General features: G+C 38.9%; 13 protein-coding genes and 24 non-coding genes across 37 annotated transcripts, besides 1 other annotated feature; 7 read left to right on the top strand and 30 right to left on the bottom strand. All coding sequences in view use genetic code 5, as the record gives it.

The window, feature by feature from the left end:
• Window positions 1-103: 103 nt before the first annotated feature.
• trnS2(tca) lies at window positions 104-164 on the bottom strand. Its single transcript has one exon. It is a non-coding gene; the product is annotated as a tRNA-Ser (tRNA).
• On the bottom strand, window positions 163-1,296 carry CYTB (cytochrome b). The gene has a single exon. The coding sequence runs from the start codon at window positions 1,294-1,296 to the stop codon at window positions 163-165; it is 1,134 nt and encodes a 377-aa protein (YP_009515515.1).
• Window positions 1,296-1,781, bottom strand: ND6 (NADH dehydrogenase subunit 6). The gene has a single exon. It carries the CDS (start codon window positions 1,779-1,781, stop codon window positions 1,296-1,298), a length of 486 nt encoding a protein of 161 aa, YP_009515514.1.
• Window positions 1,782-1,841, bottom strand: trnT(aca). Its single transcript has one exon. It is a non-coding gene; the product is annotated as a tRNA-Thr (tRNA).
• trnR(cga) lies at window positions 1,842-1,898 on the bottom strand. The gene has a single exon. It is a non-coding gene; the product is annotated as a tRNA-Arg (tRNA).
• Window positions 1,899-1,960, bottom strand: trnN(aac). Its single transcript has one exon. It is a non-coding gene; the product is annotated as a tRNA-Asn (tRNA).
• On the bottom strand, window positions 1,961-2,020 carry trnA(gca). The gene has a single exon. It is a non-coding gene; the product is annotated as a tRNA-Ala (tRNA).
• On the top strand, window positions 2,019-2,074 carry trnQ(caa). Its single transcript has one exon. It is a non-coding gene; the product is annotated as a tRNA-Gln (tRNA).
• trnI(atc) lies at window positions 2,071-2,129 on the bottom strand. Its single transcript has one exon. It is a non-coding gene; the product is annotated as a tRNA-Ile (tRNA).
• A 44-nt stretch (window positions 2,130-2,173) lies between these two features.
• On the top strand, window positions 2,174-2,235 carry trnP(cca). The gene has a single exon. It is a non-coding gene; the product is annotated as a tRNA-Pro (tRNA).
• Window positions 2,236-2,251: 16 nt separating this feature from the next.
• ND4L (NADH dehydrogenase subunit 4L) lies at window positions 2,252-2,530 on the top strand. The gene has a single exon. The coding sequence runs from the start codon at window positions 2,252-2,254 to the stop codon at window positions 2,528-2,530; it is 279 nt and encodes a 92-aa protein (YP_009515513.1).
• ND4 (NADH dehydrogenase subunit 4) lies at window positions 2,524-3,832 on the top strand. Its single transcript has one exon. A coding segment is annotated over exon 1 (1,309 nt).
• Window positions 3,833-3,892, top strand: trnH(cac). Its single transcript has one exon. It is a non-coding gene; the product is annotated as a tRNA-His (tRNA).
• On the top strand, window positions 3,893-5,606 carry ND5 (NADH dehydrogenase subunit 5). Its single transcript has one exon. A coding segment is annotated over exon 1 (1,714 nt).
• On the top strand, window positions 5,607-5,667 carry trnF(ttc). The gene has a single exon. It is a non-coding gene; the product is annotated as a tRNA-Phe (tRNA).
• Window positions 5,668-5,683: 16 nt separating this feature from the next.
• trnE(gaa) lies at window positions 5,684-5,746 on the bottom strand. The gene has a single exon. It is a non-coding gene; the product is annotated as a tRNA-Glu (tRNA).
• On the bottom strand, window positions 5,746-5,798 carry trnS1(aga). Its single transcript has one exon. It is a non-coding gene; the product is annotated as a tRNA-Ser (tRNA).
• ND3 (NADH dehydrogenase subunit 3) lies at window positions 5,796-6,140 on the bottom strand. The gene has a single exon. The coding sequence runs from the start codon at window positions 6,138-6,140 to the stop codon at window positions 5,796-5,798; it is 345 nt and encodes a 114-aa protein (YP_009515510.1).
• Window positions 6,141-6,148: 8 nt separating this feature from the next.
• On the bottom strand, window positions 6,149-6,937 carry COX3 (cytochrome c oxidase subunit III). The gene has a single exon. The coding sequence runs from the start codon at window positions 6,935-6,937 to the stop codon at window positions 6,149-6,151; it is 789 nt and encodes a 262-aa protein (YP_009515509.1).
• A 6-nt stretch (window positions 6,938-6,943) lies between these two features.
• On the bottom strand, window positions 6,944-7,615 carry ATP6 (ATP synthase F0 subunit 6). The gene has a single exon. The coding sequence runs from the start codon at window positions 7,613-7,615 to the stop codon at window positions 6,944-6,946; it is 672 nt and encodes a 223-aa protein (YP_009515508.1).
• On the bottom strand, window positions 7,609-7,764 carry ATP8 (ATP synthase F0 subunit 8). Its single transcript has one exon. It carries the CDS (start codon window positions 7,762-7,764, stop codon window positions 7,609-7,611), a length of 156 nt encoding a protein of 51 aa, YP_009515507.1.
• trnD(gac) lies at window positions 7,765-7,823 on the bottom strand. Its single transcript has one exon. It is a non-coding gene; the product is annotated as a tRNA-Asp (tRNA).
• trnK(aaa) lies at window positions 7,824-7,885 on the bottom strand. Its single transcript has one exon. It is a non-coding gene; the product is annotated as a tRNA-Lys (tRNA).
• COX2 (cytochrome c oxidase subunit II) lies at window positions 7,886-8,569 on the bottom strand. The gene has a single exon. The coding sequence runs from the start codon at window positions 8,567-8,569 to the stop codon at window positions 7,886-7,888; it is 684 nt and encodes a 227-aa protein (YP_009515506.1).
• On the bottom strand, window positions 8,567-8,627 carry trnL2(tta). Its single transcript has one exon. It is a non-coding gene; the product is annotated as a tRNA-Leu (tRNA).
• Window positions 8,628-10,164, bottom strand: COX1 (cytochrome c oxidase subunit I). The gene has a single exon. A coding segment is annotated over exon 1 (1,537 nt).
• trnG(gga) lies at window positions 10,165-10,226 on the bottom strand. Its single transcript has one exon. It is a non-coding gene; the product is annotated as a tRNA-Gly (tRNA).
• Window positions 10,227-10,288, bottom strand: trnW(tga). The gene has a single exon. It is a non-coding gene; the product is annotated as a tRNA-Trp (tRNA).
• Window positions 10,289-11,270, bottom strand: ND2 (NADH dehydrogenase subunit 2). The gene has a single exon. A coding segment is annotated over exon 1 (982 nt).
• Window positions 11,271-11,276: 6 nt separating this feature from the next.
• trnM(atg) lies at window positions 11,277-11,339 on the bottom strand. The gene has a single exon. It is a non-coding gene; the product is annotated as a tRNA-Met (tRNA).
• Window positions 11,340-12,277: a sequence feature (putative control region).
• On the bottom strand, window positions 12,278-12,336 carry trnY(tac). The gene has a single exon. It is a non-coding gene; the product is annotated as a tRNA-Tyr (tRNA).
• A 293-nt stretch (window positions 12,337-12,629) lies between these two features.
• Window positions 12,630-13,562, bottom strand: ND1 (NADH dehydrogenase subunit 1). Its single transcript has one exon. It carries the CDS (start codon window positions 13,560-13,562, stop codon window positions 12,630-12,632), a length of 933 nt encoding a protein of 310 aa, YP_009515503.1.
• Window positions 13,563-13,622, bottom strand: trnL1(cta). The gene has a single exon. It is a non-coding gene; the product is annotated as a tRNA-Leu (tRNA).
• A 6-nt stretch (window positions 13,623-13,628) lies between these two features.
• On the bottom strand, window positions 13,629-14,616 carry rrnL. Its single transcript has one exon. It is a non-coding gene; the product is annotated as a 16S ribosomal RNA (ribosomal RNA).
• On the bottom strand, window positions 14,617-14,669 carry trnV(gta). Its single transcript has one exon. It is a non-coding gene; the product is annotated as a tRNA-Val (tRNA).
• On the bottom strand, window positions 14,670-15,394 carry rrnS. The gene has a single exon. It is a non-coding gene; the product is annotated as a 12S ribosomal RNA (ribosomal RNA).
• A 289-nt stretch (window positions 15,395-15,683) lies between these two features.
• On the bottom strand, window positions 15,684-15,739 carry trnC(tgc). Its single transcript has one exon. It is a non-coding gene; the product is annotated as a tRNA-Cys (tRNA).
• Window positions 15,740-15,991: the final 252 nt, after the last annotated feature.

Here is a 15,991-nt window from a genome sequence, read left to right as displayed (position 1 = left end):
TGCTCAACTAAATAAATGATAATTAWTAATTATCATTTATTTAGTTGAGCACTGTTAGGCCGCCCGACTGGCGGCGGCTATTAGGGTCTGGACCTCTTCGAGCAAACTGCCGGGGGCCCCTCTTTAAGTTTTCAAAACGAACGTACAATCTGTACTGAGCAGTTATCTGAGGGCGTCTCAGAGTGCGGCGCTAATAGGAGTCAAAAGATAGAATATAAAATACAGCACCGTGAAAATCTGGCCCGTAAGAACGTAAGGGGGCTCTACTGGACAGGCCCCGATCCAGGTCAAAGCCAAAACACACACTACAAAACCTCAAAACAGGCCCTTACTTACCGGATAGAATATTCTTCCTTTCTTTTTTGCAAGTCCAGTAAAAGGTATTAGGTACAAGATTAAGACGGATAGAAGAAGGGCAACTACCCCGCCAAGCTTATTGGGGATAGAGCGCAGGATAGCGTAGGCAAATAGGAAGTACCACTCCGGCTGGATGTGGTGAGGAGTAACCGACGGGTTAGCGAGGCTAAAATTTTCATCGTCTCCTAACACTAGGGGTCAGTACATACAAACTAAAACGAAGCCCCCCGACGCCAAGGCTACCCCCAATCCATCCTTCAGAGAAAAATAGGAATGGAATCTGACCTTATCTACTTCCCTATGAATCCCCAGCGGATTGCCCGAACCAGTCATATGAAGCATAGTAATGTGAACAACCACTAAAGCTAGAATAATAAAAGGAACTAAAAAATGGAACGCAAAAAACCGATAAATAGTGGGGCCCTCTACTGTGACTCCCCCTCAGATATACTGGACAACATTAGGCCCAACATAAGGGATTTCCCTGAATAAGTTAGTGATTACAGAGGCCCCTCAAAATGATATTTGATTTACAGGTAGAACGTAGCCCATAAAGGCAGCCGCTATTGTTAGTAACAGAATAGTGACTCCGACATTTCAGGTGTGTACATACAAGTATGACCCGTAATAAATGCCTCGCCCTACGTGAAAATATAAGCAAAGGAAAAACAAAGAGGCCCCATTAGCGTGAATGTACCGAATCAGCCAGCCTTTATCCCTAACCTCTATTGCTTTGAAGACCTGCTCGAAGCTAAGCTCTATGCCTGCAGAGTAAGCAGAAGCTAAAAATAGGCCCGAAATAATCTGAACGATTAGGCACCCTGAGAGTAAAGAACCAAAGTTTCAAAAAGCACTGATATTGGGGGGCGCAGGGAGCTCGATCAAAGTCGAGTTAAACACCTTGAATAGGGGGTTCCTTTTATAAAACTGAGTTGACATTACTTTTTCGCCCGCAGTGGGAGCTCCCTAGATGTAGCCAGCTTCACGACGACTACCAGCCTGATAAATAAATAGACGATTAGAAGCGAGGTAAACAGATAGACGCCGAACGAGTAAGCCTTATACACGATAAAGTGAGGACTCAAGTCGGTGGGCCTAAGCTCGTTTAAAAACACTCACTCCACTTTATCGTTAAAAATAGAAGCAGCGCTCATCAAAATTAATACAAAAAGCCCGTAATTGAAAGGGTACGCATACAGTTCGTTGTGGGCCAAGGACGCCACGTACACAAAAATCACCATTATGCCTCTTAGAAACAGTAGCACTAATAAAAGAGAAAATCAAGCCGTAGGACAGATCAAATAAATGCTCAATCTAGCTAAAAAAGAAAACAGGACCACTACAGCCCCCAGCCTCAGGGGTGCAGTCAACTGTAAGAATAAAAATACTAGCCCCATACACAAGCTTATCCATAAGGCCAAAATTACTTTTAGAAGAATCGACTGTAGTTTACAAGACTACCGTTTTAGCTAAACTATAAAAGCTAAAACGAGGCTTAGCCTTTTTTCAGGTCGAAACTGAATGTAATTTACTTTCGTCTTTAAGTTGGACTAAAGTCAATTAAATCATTAACAATGATTAGCCTCTTTTTGGCCTCAACTAACAAGACAAACAACTGTTCCTTTTAGGTGCAAACTAACCGCTCTTCATAAACTATTGTCTTTATCTTGGTGTAACGCACGTAAAATTTTGGGTTTTAAGGAAGCTATAGATAAATAAAGGCAATGAGCATAAGCACGGTATCAGAGTGCCCCTTTTTCAGGCACTTTATTTGTGTTTTTTATAAATACAAAATAACTCAGCTACTCAAATGCTACAAAGAGTAGTTTTATATAAAATAGTAGACTTGGGATTTACAGAAAGCAATGTTCTCTTTGAAATGCTACATCACTTCATTATTATACTGGCGCTCATTGTAACTTTAAGTGCTTGTGCTTTTGTTTCGAACTACAGCCATTTGTTAAATAGCTTATTAACGCTAGAGCTACTTTCTGTTACGCTGTATTTATCTATTGCAGCAATTTTTAGGTCTGTAGGAAGGGAGCTTTTTTATCTTCTATTTTTTCTAGTGCTAGTAGTGTGCGAGGGGGTACTAGGCATCTCTCTTCTAATTTCCCTCGCACATAGCCATGGAGAAGACTACTTTAAGTCGATAAACGCCATACAATGTTAAAGGTAGCTCTCTCCCTATCTGCGTGCTTAATAGTCCTTAGCTGAGGAGAAGTCGTAGCTTGTCTAGCTCTGATTAGACTCCTATTTTTACTAAGTAAACCTGCGGGGTTAGAAACGACTTGTTTCAGCTTCGAGCTAGATTATTTTAGGTGAGCTTTGATCGCCCTGACCCTATGAGTGACAACAGCCTCTATACTAAGAAGTACTAAAGTAAAAAATAGAAGAAAATCAAGCGCACTCTATCTTTTAGTGCTAGTTAGTATGTGCGTTTCCTTGTGTTTGACTTTTTCAGTATCTAGAAGGGTCGTTTTTTACATTTTGTTCGAAACTTGCCTGATTCCTATCCTGGTTATTATTTTGGGCTGAGGGTACCAACCCGAGCGCGCTCAAGCAGGCCTTTATTTGCTGTTCTACACGATATTTGGATCCCTACCTCTATTGATCATCGTATTGCACTGCAGAAACCTGATAGGCTCTAGCTATTTATTCAGCACAGGAGCCTCAATAACAGGCCTACTTAGAGCCTTGTGCCTTTCTTTGGCTTTTTTGATCAAATTCCCCATGTATGGGGCTCATCTCTGATTACTGAAGGCCCATGTCGAGGCCCCCGTGGCAGGATCTATACTACTGGCGGGAGTCTTACTTAAATTGGGGGGATTTGGCCTAATTCGCATATTTTATTTTTTAGATTACAATTTTTTAATTATAAAAGAATTAGCGGCCTCTGTCAGATTATGGGGCGGGCTGTTAATAAGCTTAAATTGTCTGCGACACATAGACATAAAAGTTTTAATTGCCTCTTCTTCAGTGGTCCATATAAGAGCTTGCGTAATCGCTCTATTTATCCTAAGAGACTGAAGAGTAAAAGGTTGTTTATTGATAATATTGGCCCACGGTGTCTGTTCTTCTGGCTTATTTTCTCTGGCGAACATAGTCTACGAGCGAACGAACAGACGAAGTATGGTAGTCGCTAAGGGGCTACTGAACATCACCCCAACTTTAGCGCTATGTTGGTTTTTAATGCTCACTGCAAACATAGCTGCGCCTCCCACTATTAACTTGAGGAGAGAAATTATATTGCTCATTAGTCTTGTTTCTTGAGACCTTATTACAATCGGACCTCTTATTCTGCTAGGATTTTTTAGGGCGACTTATAGTCTGTACTTATTTTCTATGTCTCAGCACGGAGTCTTCAATAAAACCAAAAGAGCGCTCAACAACAGAAGCCTCTTAGAACTGTTAATTGTATTTGTACACTGGATCCCCCTCAATGCTCTGATCCTAGCAGTAATATTTATATTTTGTCTTAATAGTTTAAAAAAGCGCTATTTTGTGGAAATAGAGATACGGCCCGTTTAAGGCATTGAGACTTAAAACCAATAGTTTTATATTTTTCAGTACATTGAACGCAGTATTAGCAGCACTGGGCCTTTCTGCGGCTTCTTGGTTCGCTTACAAAGGGTTCACATTAATTGTAGACTGAGAAATCGTAAGAATAAACAGAATTTACGCTAGTATGACTATTATCCTAGACTGAATAAGCCTCTCCTTCCTATCGGCCGTTGTGCTTATTACAAGAGCTATCTCTGCTTATTCTTTGTATTATATAAAAGAAGACCCCAATAAATCTCGATTCATCATATTACTGATACTGTTTGTAGCTTCCATACTTTGCTTAATCATCAGACCTAACTTAGTCAGCTTGCTACTCGGATGAGACGGGCTAGGCCTCACATCCTATGCTTTAGTAATTTACTACCAAAACGAAAGTGCCTGTAATGCGGGGATACTAACAGTTCTGAGCAACCGAATCGGTGATGTGTGCATTCTACTTGCAATTGCACTTTTCAGTTACGCAGGGTCATGACTGTTCTTCTCGATAGATGCTGTGAGTCTCCCTTTTATCGGCTTTTTTGTAGGCCTGGCGGGCATGACTAAAAGAGCACAGGTACCCTTTTCGGCTTGATTGCCCGCTGCTATAGCTGCGCCCACTCCAGTGTCTGCGCTAGTTCACTCTTCAACTCTAGTAACCGCAGGTGTTTACCTGCTGATTCGGTTCCACCATCTTTTAAAGGATACTTTGATTTTACAGTTATTGCTCGTGGCAGCTCTTTTAACGACGGTCATAGCAGGCTGGGGGGCTAATTTCGAGGTAGACTTAAAAAAAATCGTGGCCTTATCTACCTTGAGTCAACTAGGGCTGATAATAATAACCCTAAGAGTTGGCATAAAGACCATTGCCTTTTTTCATATAATCTCACACGCTATATTTAAATCTACCCTATTCATAGCAGCGGGTGTCATAATCCATATGTCTAACGGCACTCAAGACTCGCGATTTATGAGATCCTTGCACCACAGCTCGCCTCTTCTAATAGGGGCGTTTTCTGTTATAAATATGTCTTTACTGGGATTTCCTTTTTTATCTGGGTTTTATTCTAAGGATTTAGCCATAGAATTAACTTTCTATGCTCTACCTAATATCTGACTCCTAGCCCTAGTCCTAGTAGCTGCAGGTTTGACTGTTGCCTACAGATTACGAGCAATGCTTTTGGCTATGACTAGTGTTTCTAACACCCAAAGAACTGCTTCTCTTCACGACAGGGACAATGTAGTTATAGTTAGAACTTCTGCTGTTCTTCTTATAGGACTAACATCAGGGTATTTTTTTTACTGGGTCTTTTTATGGTCCCCCCACGCAGTAATCCTACCCTCTTTAATAAAGTACAGAGTTCTAGTAGCAATGTTAATAAGAGGAGTGTTGGCCCCTTTAATACTGAAACCACACAAAGTACTTGGCCTCACTTTAGTTAAAAGCCTGATTATAATGAGAGGCTCTAGAAAAATATGATTTTTACCTTTTTTATCTACCAAGTACACCACTCTTGCAACAATAAAAGTAAGAGCAGCCTCTTCAGAGCTTTTAGACAAAGGCTGGCTAGAAATATACCCGCCACAAAAAGGAAGAAGAGTATTTGCTGAGCTCAGCCAATGAACTAAAAAAAGGCAGGCCACGCTCTTAGTTAGAGCTTACTTAATAACTTCTTTAATGGCTCTAACCTTTATTCTGTTGATTTATTTACATAGCTCAGCTAGAGCCCTATAGTGAAGCCATAGAGGAGATTAATTCTGTAAATAATATAAATTTTATGTATATTTTTAAATCCATCGTTATCTTAATTCTGAAAAAATTATGTGTTGATTACACCATAAAAACAAAAACGAAGTGCACTCACTTTTTAAAGATTAGAAGTCTTATTTCCGTTTTAGTAAATTCAATTAAGCGCCCCCTGGTTTCATTCGTGTAACAGTCCTAACACAAGCACTATAATTAAAATAAGCCCAGAAAGAGCAACAAACAGCGGATCTGCGCTGGTCTTTAATAGACCAAGAGGAAGTAAAAGCGCTACTTCAACGTCAAACACTAAAAAAATTACTGTTACTAAGAAAAATCGAATAGAGAAAGGTACACGAGACCTTTTGAATGGGTCGAATCCGCACTCAAACGGGCTCGTCTTCTCTCGCCCCTTATCACTTTTGACTCCCACGCCCAAAGCCAAGCAAAGAACCAATCTAGACACAAAAAAATATAATAAGGCCAAATTTAAAATATTCGTCATTAATAGCCTCATCAATAAATAGACACGTATAAGAAAAGTCAAACTACGTCCACAAAATGTCAGTACCAAATAGCTGCTTCTACTCCGTTGTGGTGCGCGCTAGAAAAGTGGCCTTGTACGAGTCGCCACAGATTAACGCATAAAAAAGTAGACCCAATAATTACATGAAGGCCGTGAAATCCTGTTGCTACAAAAAATGTAGCCCCGTATACTGAATCGCCAATAGAAAAGGCAGACTCTGAGTATTCAAATGCCTGTAAAAAAGTAAAATACCCCCCTAATAAAACAGTAGCCAATAAGCCTTGCACTGACTGAGAGTGCTCATTTTCCAAAATAGCGTGATGAGCCCAAGTCACAGTAACCCCCGACGCCAATAAAATAGCAGTATTAAGCAAAGGAATCTGGAACGGGTTAAACCCATTAATGCTAGCAGGAGGTCATTGAGCTCCGATCTCTGAAGTCGGGCTTAGACTTCTGTGGAAATAGGCTCAAAAAAAAGAGAAAAAAAATAATAGCTCAGAAACAATAAATAAAACTATTCCTCAACGTATCCCCTGAGCCACCTTAAGAGTATGCAGCCCCTGAAAGGCTGCCTCTCGCACTGTATCTCGTCATCATTGGGCCGACACTAATAGAATACTTACCACACCAAATAGAAAGAGTCTCACTTTAAAATCATGAAACCATTTTACCAGCCCAGCTACCATTATCAGTGCCCTAACCGATGCAATTAAAGGTCAAGGGCTTTTTTCAACTAAGTGATAAGGATGATTAGAGTGTAATGACATTGATAATTAATCTGAAAATTCTGCCATATACAAAGTCAACAAGACTCTAAACACATAACTCTGAATAAAAGCCACCGCACATTCTAGTCTGATCAGAGCTAACTCTGCGATAGCAAGAATAGGCACAGCTATTAGAGGGCTAAACCTAAAAGATCTCCTTAACAAAGACAACAATAAATGTCCTGCAATTATGTTAGCTCTTAGCCGCACTGCTAACGTGCCAGGACGGATAATATTTCTGATTCTCTCAATAACAACTATAAATGGCATAAGAGCTGCAGGAGTGCCCTGTGGAATCAGGTGAACTAACAAAGCTTGAGTGTTAAATCTTCAACCATACAGTATTAATCCTGATCAGGCAGCCAAACCGAAACACAGACTAAATCTTAAATGAGCAGTAGCAGTAAAAATATACGGCAACAGCCCTGCTACATTATTAAATATAATTAATAATAAAAGGCTTACTCTAATTAAAAGAACAAATCTCGCTTTTTTAACAATAGGGCGAAACTCTCTAAATAAGTAATCTCTTAACTGTTTGAACAGACCCCTGTAACGGGTACTCGCGACTCATTGGGCTCCAGGTATCAGTAGAACGAATAATAAGCTAGAGCATCAATTTGCGCTTAGCCTATTGGGCCTGGCTGGGTCAAAAATAGAAAACAGATTAGTTATCATTTTCAGCTTATTCTACAAGACTCTCTTATTGACTCAGCCGCTTGTGTCTCTGATAAAGAACTAAAAAAGACAGATGTCATCATTACTTTTAGCAATAGAATGAAATAAAAAAATAGCAGGCATCACAGTATTGGGGCTATCTGAGGCACTAAGAAACACTTAGAGTAACTTTAGTCTGACAAACTAATATAATTTTTACTAGAATCTTACGCCTAGAGCTAAGCTATAACAAGTTTAAAAGACTTACGCCATATGTTCGGCCACTAGGCGCTACCTCCTTTTTAACGCTCATTTAATAAAATAGGCCATAGGAACAGCTTCTAACTTAATAGGCATAAAGCTATGATTGGCCCCACAAATTTCAGAACATTGCCCATAAAACACTCCCCTTCGATTTACATACAGTATTACTTGATTCAATCGTCCGGGGACTGCATCAGCTTTGACCCCCAAAGAAGGAACAGCTCAAGAATGGATTACGTCCCTTCCTGTAATAAGAACCCGAATCTGGCTAAAGCTAGGGACAATTAAAGAGTTATCTGTCTCCAAAAGCCGAGCGATGCTCAATCTATCACTTTCTGGGAGTATATACGAATCAAACTCAATGCCAGGAAAATCAGAATACTCGTATGACCAGTATCACTGATGCCCTACAGCTTTAATTGTAAGGCTTGGGGTAAACGGGTCGTCTAATAAATATAGCGCCTTCAAAGAAGGAAGTGCAATCCTCAACAAAATAAACACAGGAATAACCGTCCAAACAATTTCAACTACCTGCTCTTGCAGAAGTAGCCGGTTAGTTAAGAGGCAAGAGCAAATAAGGAATATATTTAATCCCACTGTCACTGTAATTAATGTAATAACTACTATTGTGAAATCATGAAAGAAAGTCAGCTGCTCTATTCTCGGAGAAGCCCTATTTTGAAGCCCGAATGAAGATCATGTAGGTACTATCAAAAGAGTTTCCTCATAGACAGGCTTTAACTCTGTCACATTATTCTGTCATTTTGAAAATTATTTAGAATAGGTATGTCCCTGTAGCTATGATCGGCAGGAGGATAAGGGTGGCCTCACTCCAGAGAGCCTCTGAAACTGGCCCTAAATATACTGTGTCGTTTTATCACGAATCTCTCTAAAATCATAATAATGAATAAAACTACTGCAACAACAGATAAATACGACCCCAAAGAGGATACCATATTTCAGCTAGAATAAGAGTCCGGATAATCAGAATACCGACGAGGTATGCCGTTTAACCCTAAGAAATGCTGAGGGAAAAAAGTCAAATTAACTCCTAAGAATATTACATAGAAATGTACTTTCCCTAACTGAGAATTTAAAGTAAGACCTGTAAACAAAGGGTACCAATGCACAAACCCAGCGAAAATCCCGAATACTGCTCCTATAGATAGCACGTAATGAAAATGTGCCACTACATAATAAGTATCATGAAGCACCACGTCGATCGAAGAATTCGCCAATATGACTCCAGTGAGACCGCCAACTGTAAATAGAAAAATAAACCCTAAGGCCCAAACTATAGACAAAGAGAACTTTAGAGACCCTCCTTGCAAAGTTCCAAGTCATCTAAATACTTTAATTCCAGTCGGCACTGCAATAATCATTGTAGCTGAAGTAAAGTACGCCCGAGTGTCTACGTCCATTCCGACAGTAAACATGTGATGGGCTCACACAATGAACCCCAGTACTCCAATAGCTAATATAGCATAGATTATCCCTAGTGCTCCAAAGGTCTCCTTTTTACCAGACTCCTCTCTCACAATATGAGAGATTAGCCCAAATCCAGGTAAAATCAAAATATAGACCTCCGGATGCCCGAAGAATCAAAATAAATGCTGGTATAAAATAGGGTCTCCTCCTCCCCTCGGGTCAAAAAAAGAAGTGTTAAGATTACGATCAGTTAATAATATCGTAATAGCCCCGGCCAAGACAGGCAAGGACAGTAACAAAAGAATCGCAGTGATAAGCACAGATCAAACAAATAGCGGCACTCGCTCCATTCTTATCCCTGGAGTCCGCATATTTAGTACTGTAGAGATAAAATTAATTGCCCCTAAGATAGAAGAGGCCCCAGCTAAATGCAAAGAAAAAATAGCCATATCCACGGACCTACCCCTATGGGCAGTGTTACCTGCCAATGGAGGGTAGACAGTTCATCCAGTCCCCACTCCACTTTCTACTAAACCTCTCATTAGCAATAAAATTAAAGAAGGAGGCAACAATCAAAATCTCATATTATTCATTCGAGGAAAAGCTATATCTGGGCTTCCTAACATAATAGGCACTAGTCAGTTCCCAAACCCTCCGATTATAATGGGTATAACTATAAAAAAAATTATAACAAAGGCATGAGCGGTTACTACTACATTATAAATCTGATCATCCCCGATTAAATTACCCGGTCTTCTGAGCTCTGATCGAATAATAGCACTAAGAGAAGTCCCGATCGCCCTAGCTCAAGCCCCTAAAATAAAATACAGCGTTCCAATATCCTTGTGGTTTGTAGAAAATAGTCAACGAGTAATAATTCAGACCTAAGACTGCTTTTTTTTAGCTTGGAAGGCTTATAGTTTGTATAACTTAAGATCTGTTAGACTTAATCACACATTTTTCAAGCTTTGAAGGCTTACAGTTTAAATAACTTAAAGTCTAATAAAGCAAAAAATAACACCCTTGGTATTAGTACTCCTGCAGCGTTAAATCAAACCCCCTTAGGCGAGCCTCAACTTGAGCTAACTAACCTACTTGAACCCCTCCTAAGAAGTAGCCCGCTTAGCACTATTCGCATATAGAAAAACAGACTTAAGAAAGTCCCACTCAGCAAAACCACAAAGATAAAGTAAGTCTCACACTGTAATAGGCCTACTCTCACTAAGAACTTAGGTACGAACCCCCTAAAAGGAGGGAGCCCGCCCAAAGACAGCAGTCTCACTCTCATTAATCCTCGAATCTTTTTATCCCCTAGTATTAAATGGTTAAGTGAAAAAGCCTCCTCTTTATTGAATAGATACACTGCTCTAAATAACACAAGACTATAGATAAAATAGTACCCGGCCCAGGTCAAACTAGAAACCAACAACCTTCTAATCGCCCAACCTAAATGAGAAATAGAGGAGTAGGCCATAATTTTGCGAAGCGATGGAGTTATTAACCCTCCGATTCTTCCTGCTAGAGTTCTACAAATAATCACTACATAGACTAATACATAGTAGTCGCCATCTTTTAATAAAAAAGAGAGTGCAACTAAAGGGCTAATTTTTTGCACCACAAAAAGAACTATCAAGCAGCCTCAAGATCCCCCTTCCACTAAAGAGGGGAGTCACTGATGGAACGGAGCACTCCCTATCTTCAACAGAACTCCTCTTGCCAACAAACACTCTATTGACACTCAACTGCACCTTTTCAATAATAGCCCCCTTATAATTATTACAGACGCAAAGGCCTGCACTAAAAAATATTTGACTCCCGCTTCGCCGCTGTACTTATTACCCTTTACTAAAATAAGTGGAATGAACGCCATCACATTTATCTCTAGCCCTACTCAAATCATAAATCAAGACTCAGCACATACCACTAAAAGCACCCTAAAAATAAGAAATCCATAGAATAAAATTAAAGAAGGGTGGATTATCATTTACTGTCAAAAGAGAATTATACTCATAAGCGAGGTATGAGCCCGCCAGCTTATTTAGCTTATCTTTTTTTTTTTTTTTTTTTTTTTAAAAAAAATATATTTTTGTATACTAAWAATTAATTYTTKTACGCTAGTATTTAAGTGGTTGAACTATTAATAAATTCACAACTTTATTGTCGAATAAATGTTTTTAGAGAAATTAGGTAACTATCTCAAGCGGTTATTCTTCTGTAAAAACTATATATAATTTAATAAACAACTTAGTTCTATAAATATAATCATTATTTGCTATAGGCACTTATTTAGTGCCGAAGGCACTAAATAAGTGCCTATAATAATAATTTTATAAATTGTAATTATTTATAAAAGATCAAGCAAGGTAAATTTTTTCTTTTAAGGTAAAATTTTCCTCGCTAAACGCGAAAATTTTACCTTAAATAAAAAGAAAAAATTTACTATTAAGGATTATGAATTTTTAGATAATTTTCTTATATTAAAGAGAAAAAAATAAAGAAATAACAATTAAATATTATATTAATGTAGAGGACAAGATTTTGCCGGTCAAAATAGAAAAAAAAAAAAAAAACCAGTAGTTTGCGGAGTATTTTTTTTTAAAAAAAATCAAATAATTTTTTTTTTTTTAAGAAAAAAAAAAGACAGCTCGTTCAAATATCTTATCGCTAATAACGAAAATAAACCGGTCATTGAGACGAGTGCTTAAAAATCAAGGCTGTGCTAATTAAGGTTGGACTTATAATGGGCTAATCGTAAATACGCCCTACTGAGTGGATTAAGAGATTGATAGCTCAGTTTTAAGTTTAAGTAATTAAGAATAAGACAGACAAAAAGAAATAAATATTGGAAGTAAGCAGACAGGCATAGTGCGCACCACAACTAAATTAGGCTATTAGTACTTAAGAGAGGGGGCGGTTTAACAAGGCTGGTCAACAGCAACGAACCTATTCAACCTTAATATCTCAATTAGCGGTTAAATGCTCTGCAGTATTAAGCTTAGACTTAAGTATCTTTAAGTTTACAACTTAATGTGAATTTCACCACATAAACTTAGCTTAAGGTAAGTTGAAGGGCATTTGTTGGGGGATCTGATTATAGTGAACAGCTGCTTAGAGATGCGGGCTAAAAGCTCAAGCGCTATTTACAGACATAGTTTATCTTATTGAAGTAGCACTGAGGTCCGGTAGGTGGCTTGACCATTGGAAACTAAATTAGACGGCGGGCTATTTTATGAGGCTGTTAGTGGCTTATAGTATTTAGTAGGTAGCGGACAAATTAATGCGAGTTAGTCTGTGAAGAAGAGCGTATTAGCGGGCCGATTATTTTTAAATTTATTTAACTTGCTTAATAAATAATAATATAGTACCCCGCGCAGTAATAAAACATCAGTATAAACAAGGAAACAGGCAATAGTGACTTTCAAGCTAAGTACATTAGTTTATCGTATCGGTACCGAGGGAGTGTAGCTCGAACCCAAACAAATAAAAACCTAACTAGCATTGTCTTAATTATAAGAGAATAGTCCGCAGAGGATCTTAGGAATAAAACTACAAATATCACTCTTATGAAAATGATATTACCGTATTCTGCTATAAATAGCAGGCTGAACCCGCCAGCTGAATATTCAGTGTTAAAGCCTGAAACTAATTCTGATTCTCCTTCAGAAAAGTCATAGGGTGTGCGGTTAGTTTCTGCTAATCTAGAGATCAGCCAAATAGCTATTAAAGGGGAGAAAAGCAAGCAATTGAAAGCGTGTAATTGTTCTTTTAGCATTTCTTCTAAGTTAAAGGAGTTTGTTGCCCAAATAATTCTTAATAGCACAACTATCAGCCTTACCTCATAAGAGATCATTTGTGCTACTCCTCGTAAGGCGCCCAATGTCCTATATTTGCAGTTAGAGGCTCAGCCCCTGCCAATAATTGGATAAACCCCTAAGCTACTAATACAGATAAAAACCAATAGAGTGAATGCAAAGCTAAGCCCCCCTGCTTCTAACGGAACGAGGCTTCAAATAGCTAACATTAAAAATAGCCTTAGCACGGGCGATAAGAGATGAACGGCTCTTACTGTTCTTCGTAGGAAGGCGTGTTCTTTGCTAAATAATTTTACGGCATCGGCGAATGGTTGAAGCAGGCCTCAGAGACCGATTCTGTTTGGTCCCACTCGAATTTGAGAAGCCCCTAAAATTTTCCGTTCTATCAAAGTAATGAAAGCGACTCTCACTAGAACTAGAATTATAAGAGTCAGGTAAATAAGAATAATTTTAATAGTATCCAACACTGCTTGGTTCCCCTAATTTTAAGTTCTAACCTTAATGCGCTAATCCGCCTAAGCAATTAAACAGCCCTTGGTCCTTTCGTACTGAAGAGCGCTATTTTTTAGAGAAGATAGAAACCAATCTGGCTTAAACCGATTTGAACTCAAATCATGTAAAAATTTAAAAGTTGAACAAACTCTCATTTAAAGCTTTTGCACTATAATGATATTTTAATTCAACATCGAGGTCGCAATCGTTTACATACATGTGGACTTTCCGTAAACATTACGCTGTTACCCCTAGAGTAACTCAGTCTATCTGTCCTTATATAAAGGACCTTTAAGCCGATTGTTTTTAAAACTACTAGTTAATGTAATACTACCGCCCCAGTCAAATAATATATAGGCTTGGTTTTATAATAAAGTAGAGCCGAGCTATTATAAAGCTTCTAGGGTCTTATCGTCCCTCTCTTTCATTTAAGTGTTTTTACTTAAAGCCTAAATTTTTACTTATACGCTAGATACGCTGCAATTGTTGAGCCGTTCATTCCAGACTTAAATTAAAAGCCAAATGATTATGCTACCTTAGCACGGTCAAAATACCGCAGCCGTTAAGGTTCCACTGGGCAGGCCGTACCTTTAACCCCCTAAAAGAAAAGTTTTTGTTAAACATTCAATGGCAGCTCGAGTTCTTTAGCCTATGCAAACTTAAATAATAATTTTATAATTGTAATTGGCTGTAAATAATTTAAAGCTGCTCTGGGCCAGTCTATAAGGTTAATTTGAAGTAATTATTTATAAAAAATGACTAATTTACTTAATTTAAAAGTTAATTTTCTTTTGTTAAAGTATAATTTAGTGAAAAAGAGACTTACCCTCTTGATTTATCAGAACTAGTTTGCTCAACTCGAAGAGTTTCACTTCTATTTCACTCAGCCTCTTATTACACAGGGGCGGGCTAGCTCGTATGAGATTCGAGATTGAAAGTTTGTTTATTTATTAAATAAACCCTGAGACAAAAGGTATATTAAAGACTACACTAAATTTTTCTTTCCTTATAGTACTAGTATGTAAGTATAAAGCGCCAGTAAGGTGTTGTCTCAACGTAAGTGAGCTAAATCGCTTTATAGGCTCGCTTTCCAGTGAGCTTACTTTGTTTCGACTTATCCCATGGGGAGTGACGGGCGATCTGAACACCCCAGGCTGAATATTCATCTGCTTAACTATTAAAATTAAATCCGCCTGATAGGGTTTATATTCGTGTATTGATAGGTATTGTGGCTAATCGTACTTAGACATCTCTGCACCTTGATCTACTATTTACAGCTCTTTCTATCCAAGACAGCTTACATGAAGGTATACAAAATTTATTTAAGTGAGATTTAACGCGGTTTATCGTTTAGAGACAAGCCCCTCTAATAGCCTAGGGCCGCCAAATATTTTCATTTTATCTTTATTTATAAGGTGAATTAAACAAAAATACTAGGGTATCTAATCCTATTTTAATAGGCGCCTTCTACTAAATACGCAGAGCTTAACGCTTACTTTTCTACCACTCTGCTGGAGCTAAGGGCGAGTTTAGTAGGCCTTGCTGAACAGAAAGGGCATAGTCTAACCGCAGCTGCTGGCACTAATTTTACCCCCTAACAATAACTCTTATGTCATCTAATGTAATTGTACAGACTAGGGGATACTCAGTAGTTCTGTGCTTCTATGTAAGTTAATTTTTTTAGCTCGTAAAATTCATTAATTTTATGAAATACGAATAACCAATCACATTATATTTGTCTGTATTTAGGAAAGCGGATGCGCCTAAGATTAGTCGCGTAATAGCCGGGTTAGGCTAGCCTGGGCGAGAGTCACGCAATGAATAGATTAGCGGAGCCAGACATACCTGGCTTAAGACCTAGCTCGTAACTGGCGGGCCTTCAAACCTGTCCTATTAGTGGGTAGATAGGAGAGCTACTCGAAGTAATTAGCAGCGGGTCGTAGATAGGTTCAACAAGCACTGCGACACCAGTTAGCAAGAGCGGTTAGCCCTAAGGGCTAACGTGAAGTTCTGAACTGCCCGCTGGCTATGATGCGCGCTTAATCAGCAGGGCAAACCGACTTCACTTGGGGAGAGTCTGCCAAGCTATTTGCTAACCAGAGCGAACTTCTTTAAGCTTGCAACTTAATGTGTTTTACACCATCTGGTCGGTTAGAATAGTAGGTTGTTGGCGGCTCTACTGGGGAGTAGACGAGTGGTTAAGAAGGGCGGGCTGTCGTAACTGTTTACTCGGTAACAGAGCCTGAGCGTGAGGGCGGGCGCCGTTAGCTAAGCCGTCTATAGCTTTGTTTAAGCCCCGCTTATTTGGGTCGATAGCCGAGCTTCGGCTTCTTGAAGCCCGAGCGCTGTTGGCAGCCGGCTTTCTAAAACAGCTAGCTCGAATAACTTTATTTTTTATATG

This window comes from Hyalella azteca, mitochondrion (assembly GCF_000764305.2).
Source record: "Hyalella azteca mitochondrion, complete genome".
Classification (NCBI taxonomy): Eukaryota; Metazoa; Arthropoda; class Malacostraca; order Amphipoda; family Hyalellidae; genus Hyalella; species Hyalella azteca.
Note: the sequence above shows the minus strand (reverse complement) of the source record. Positions and strands in the feature narration are given on the sequence as shown.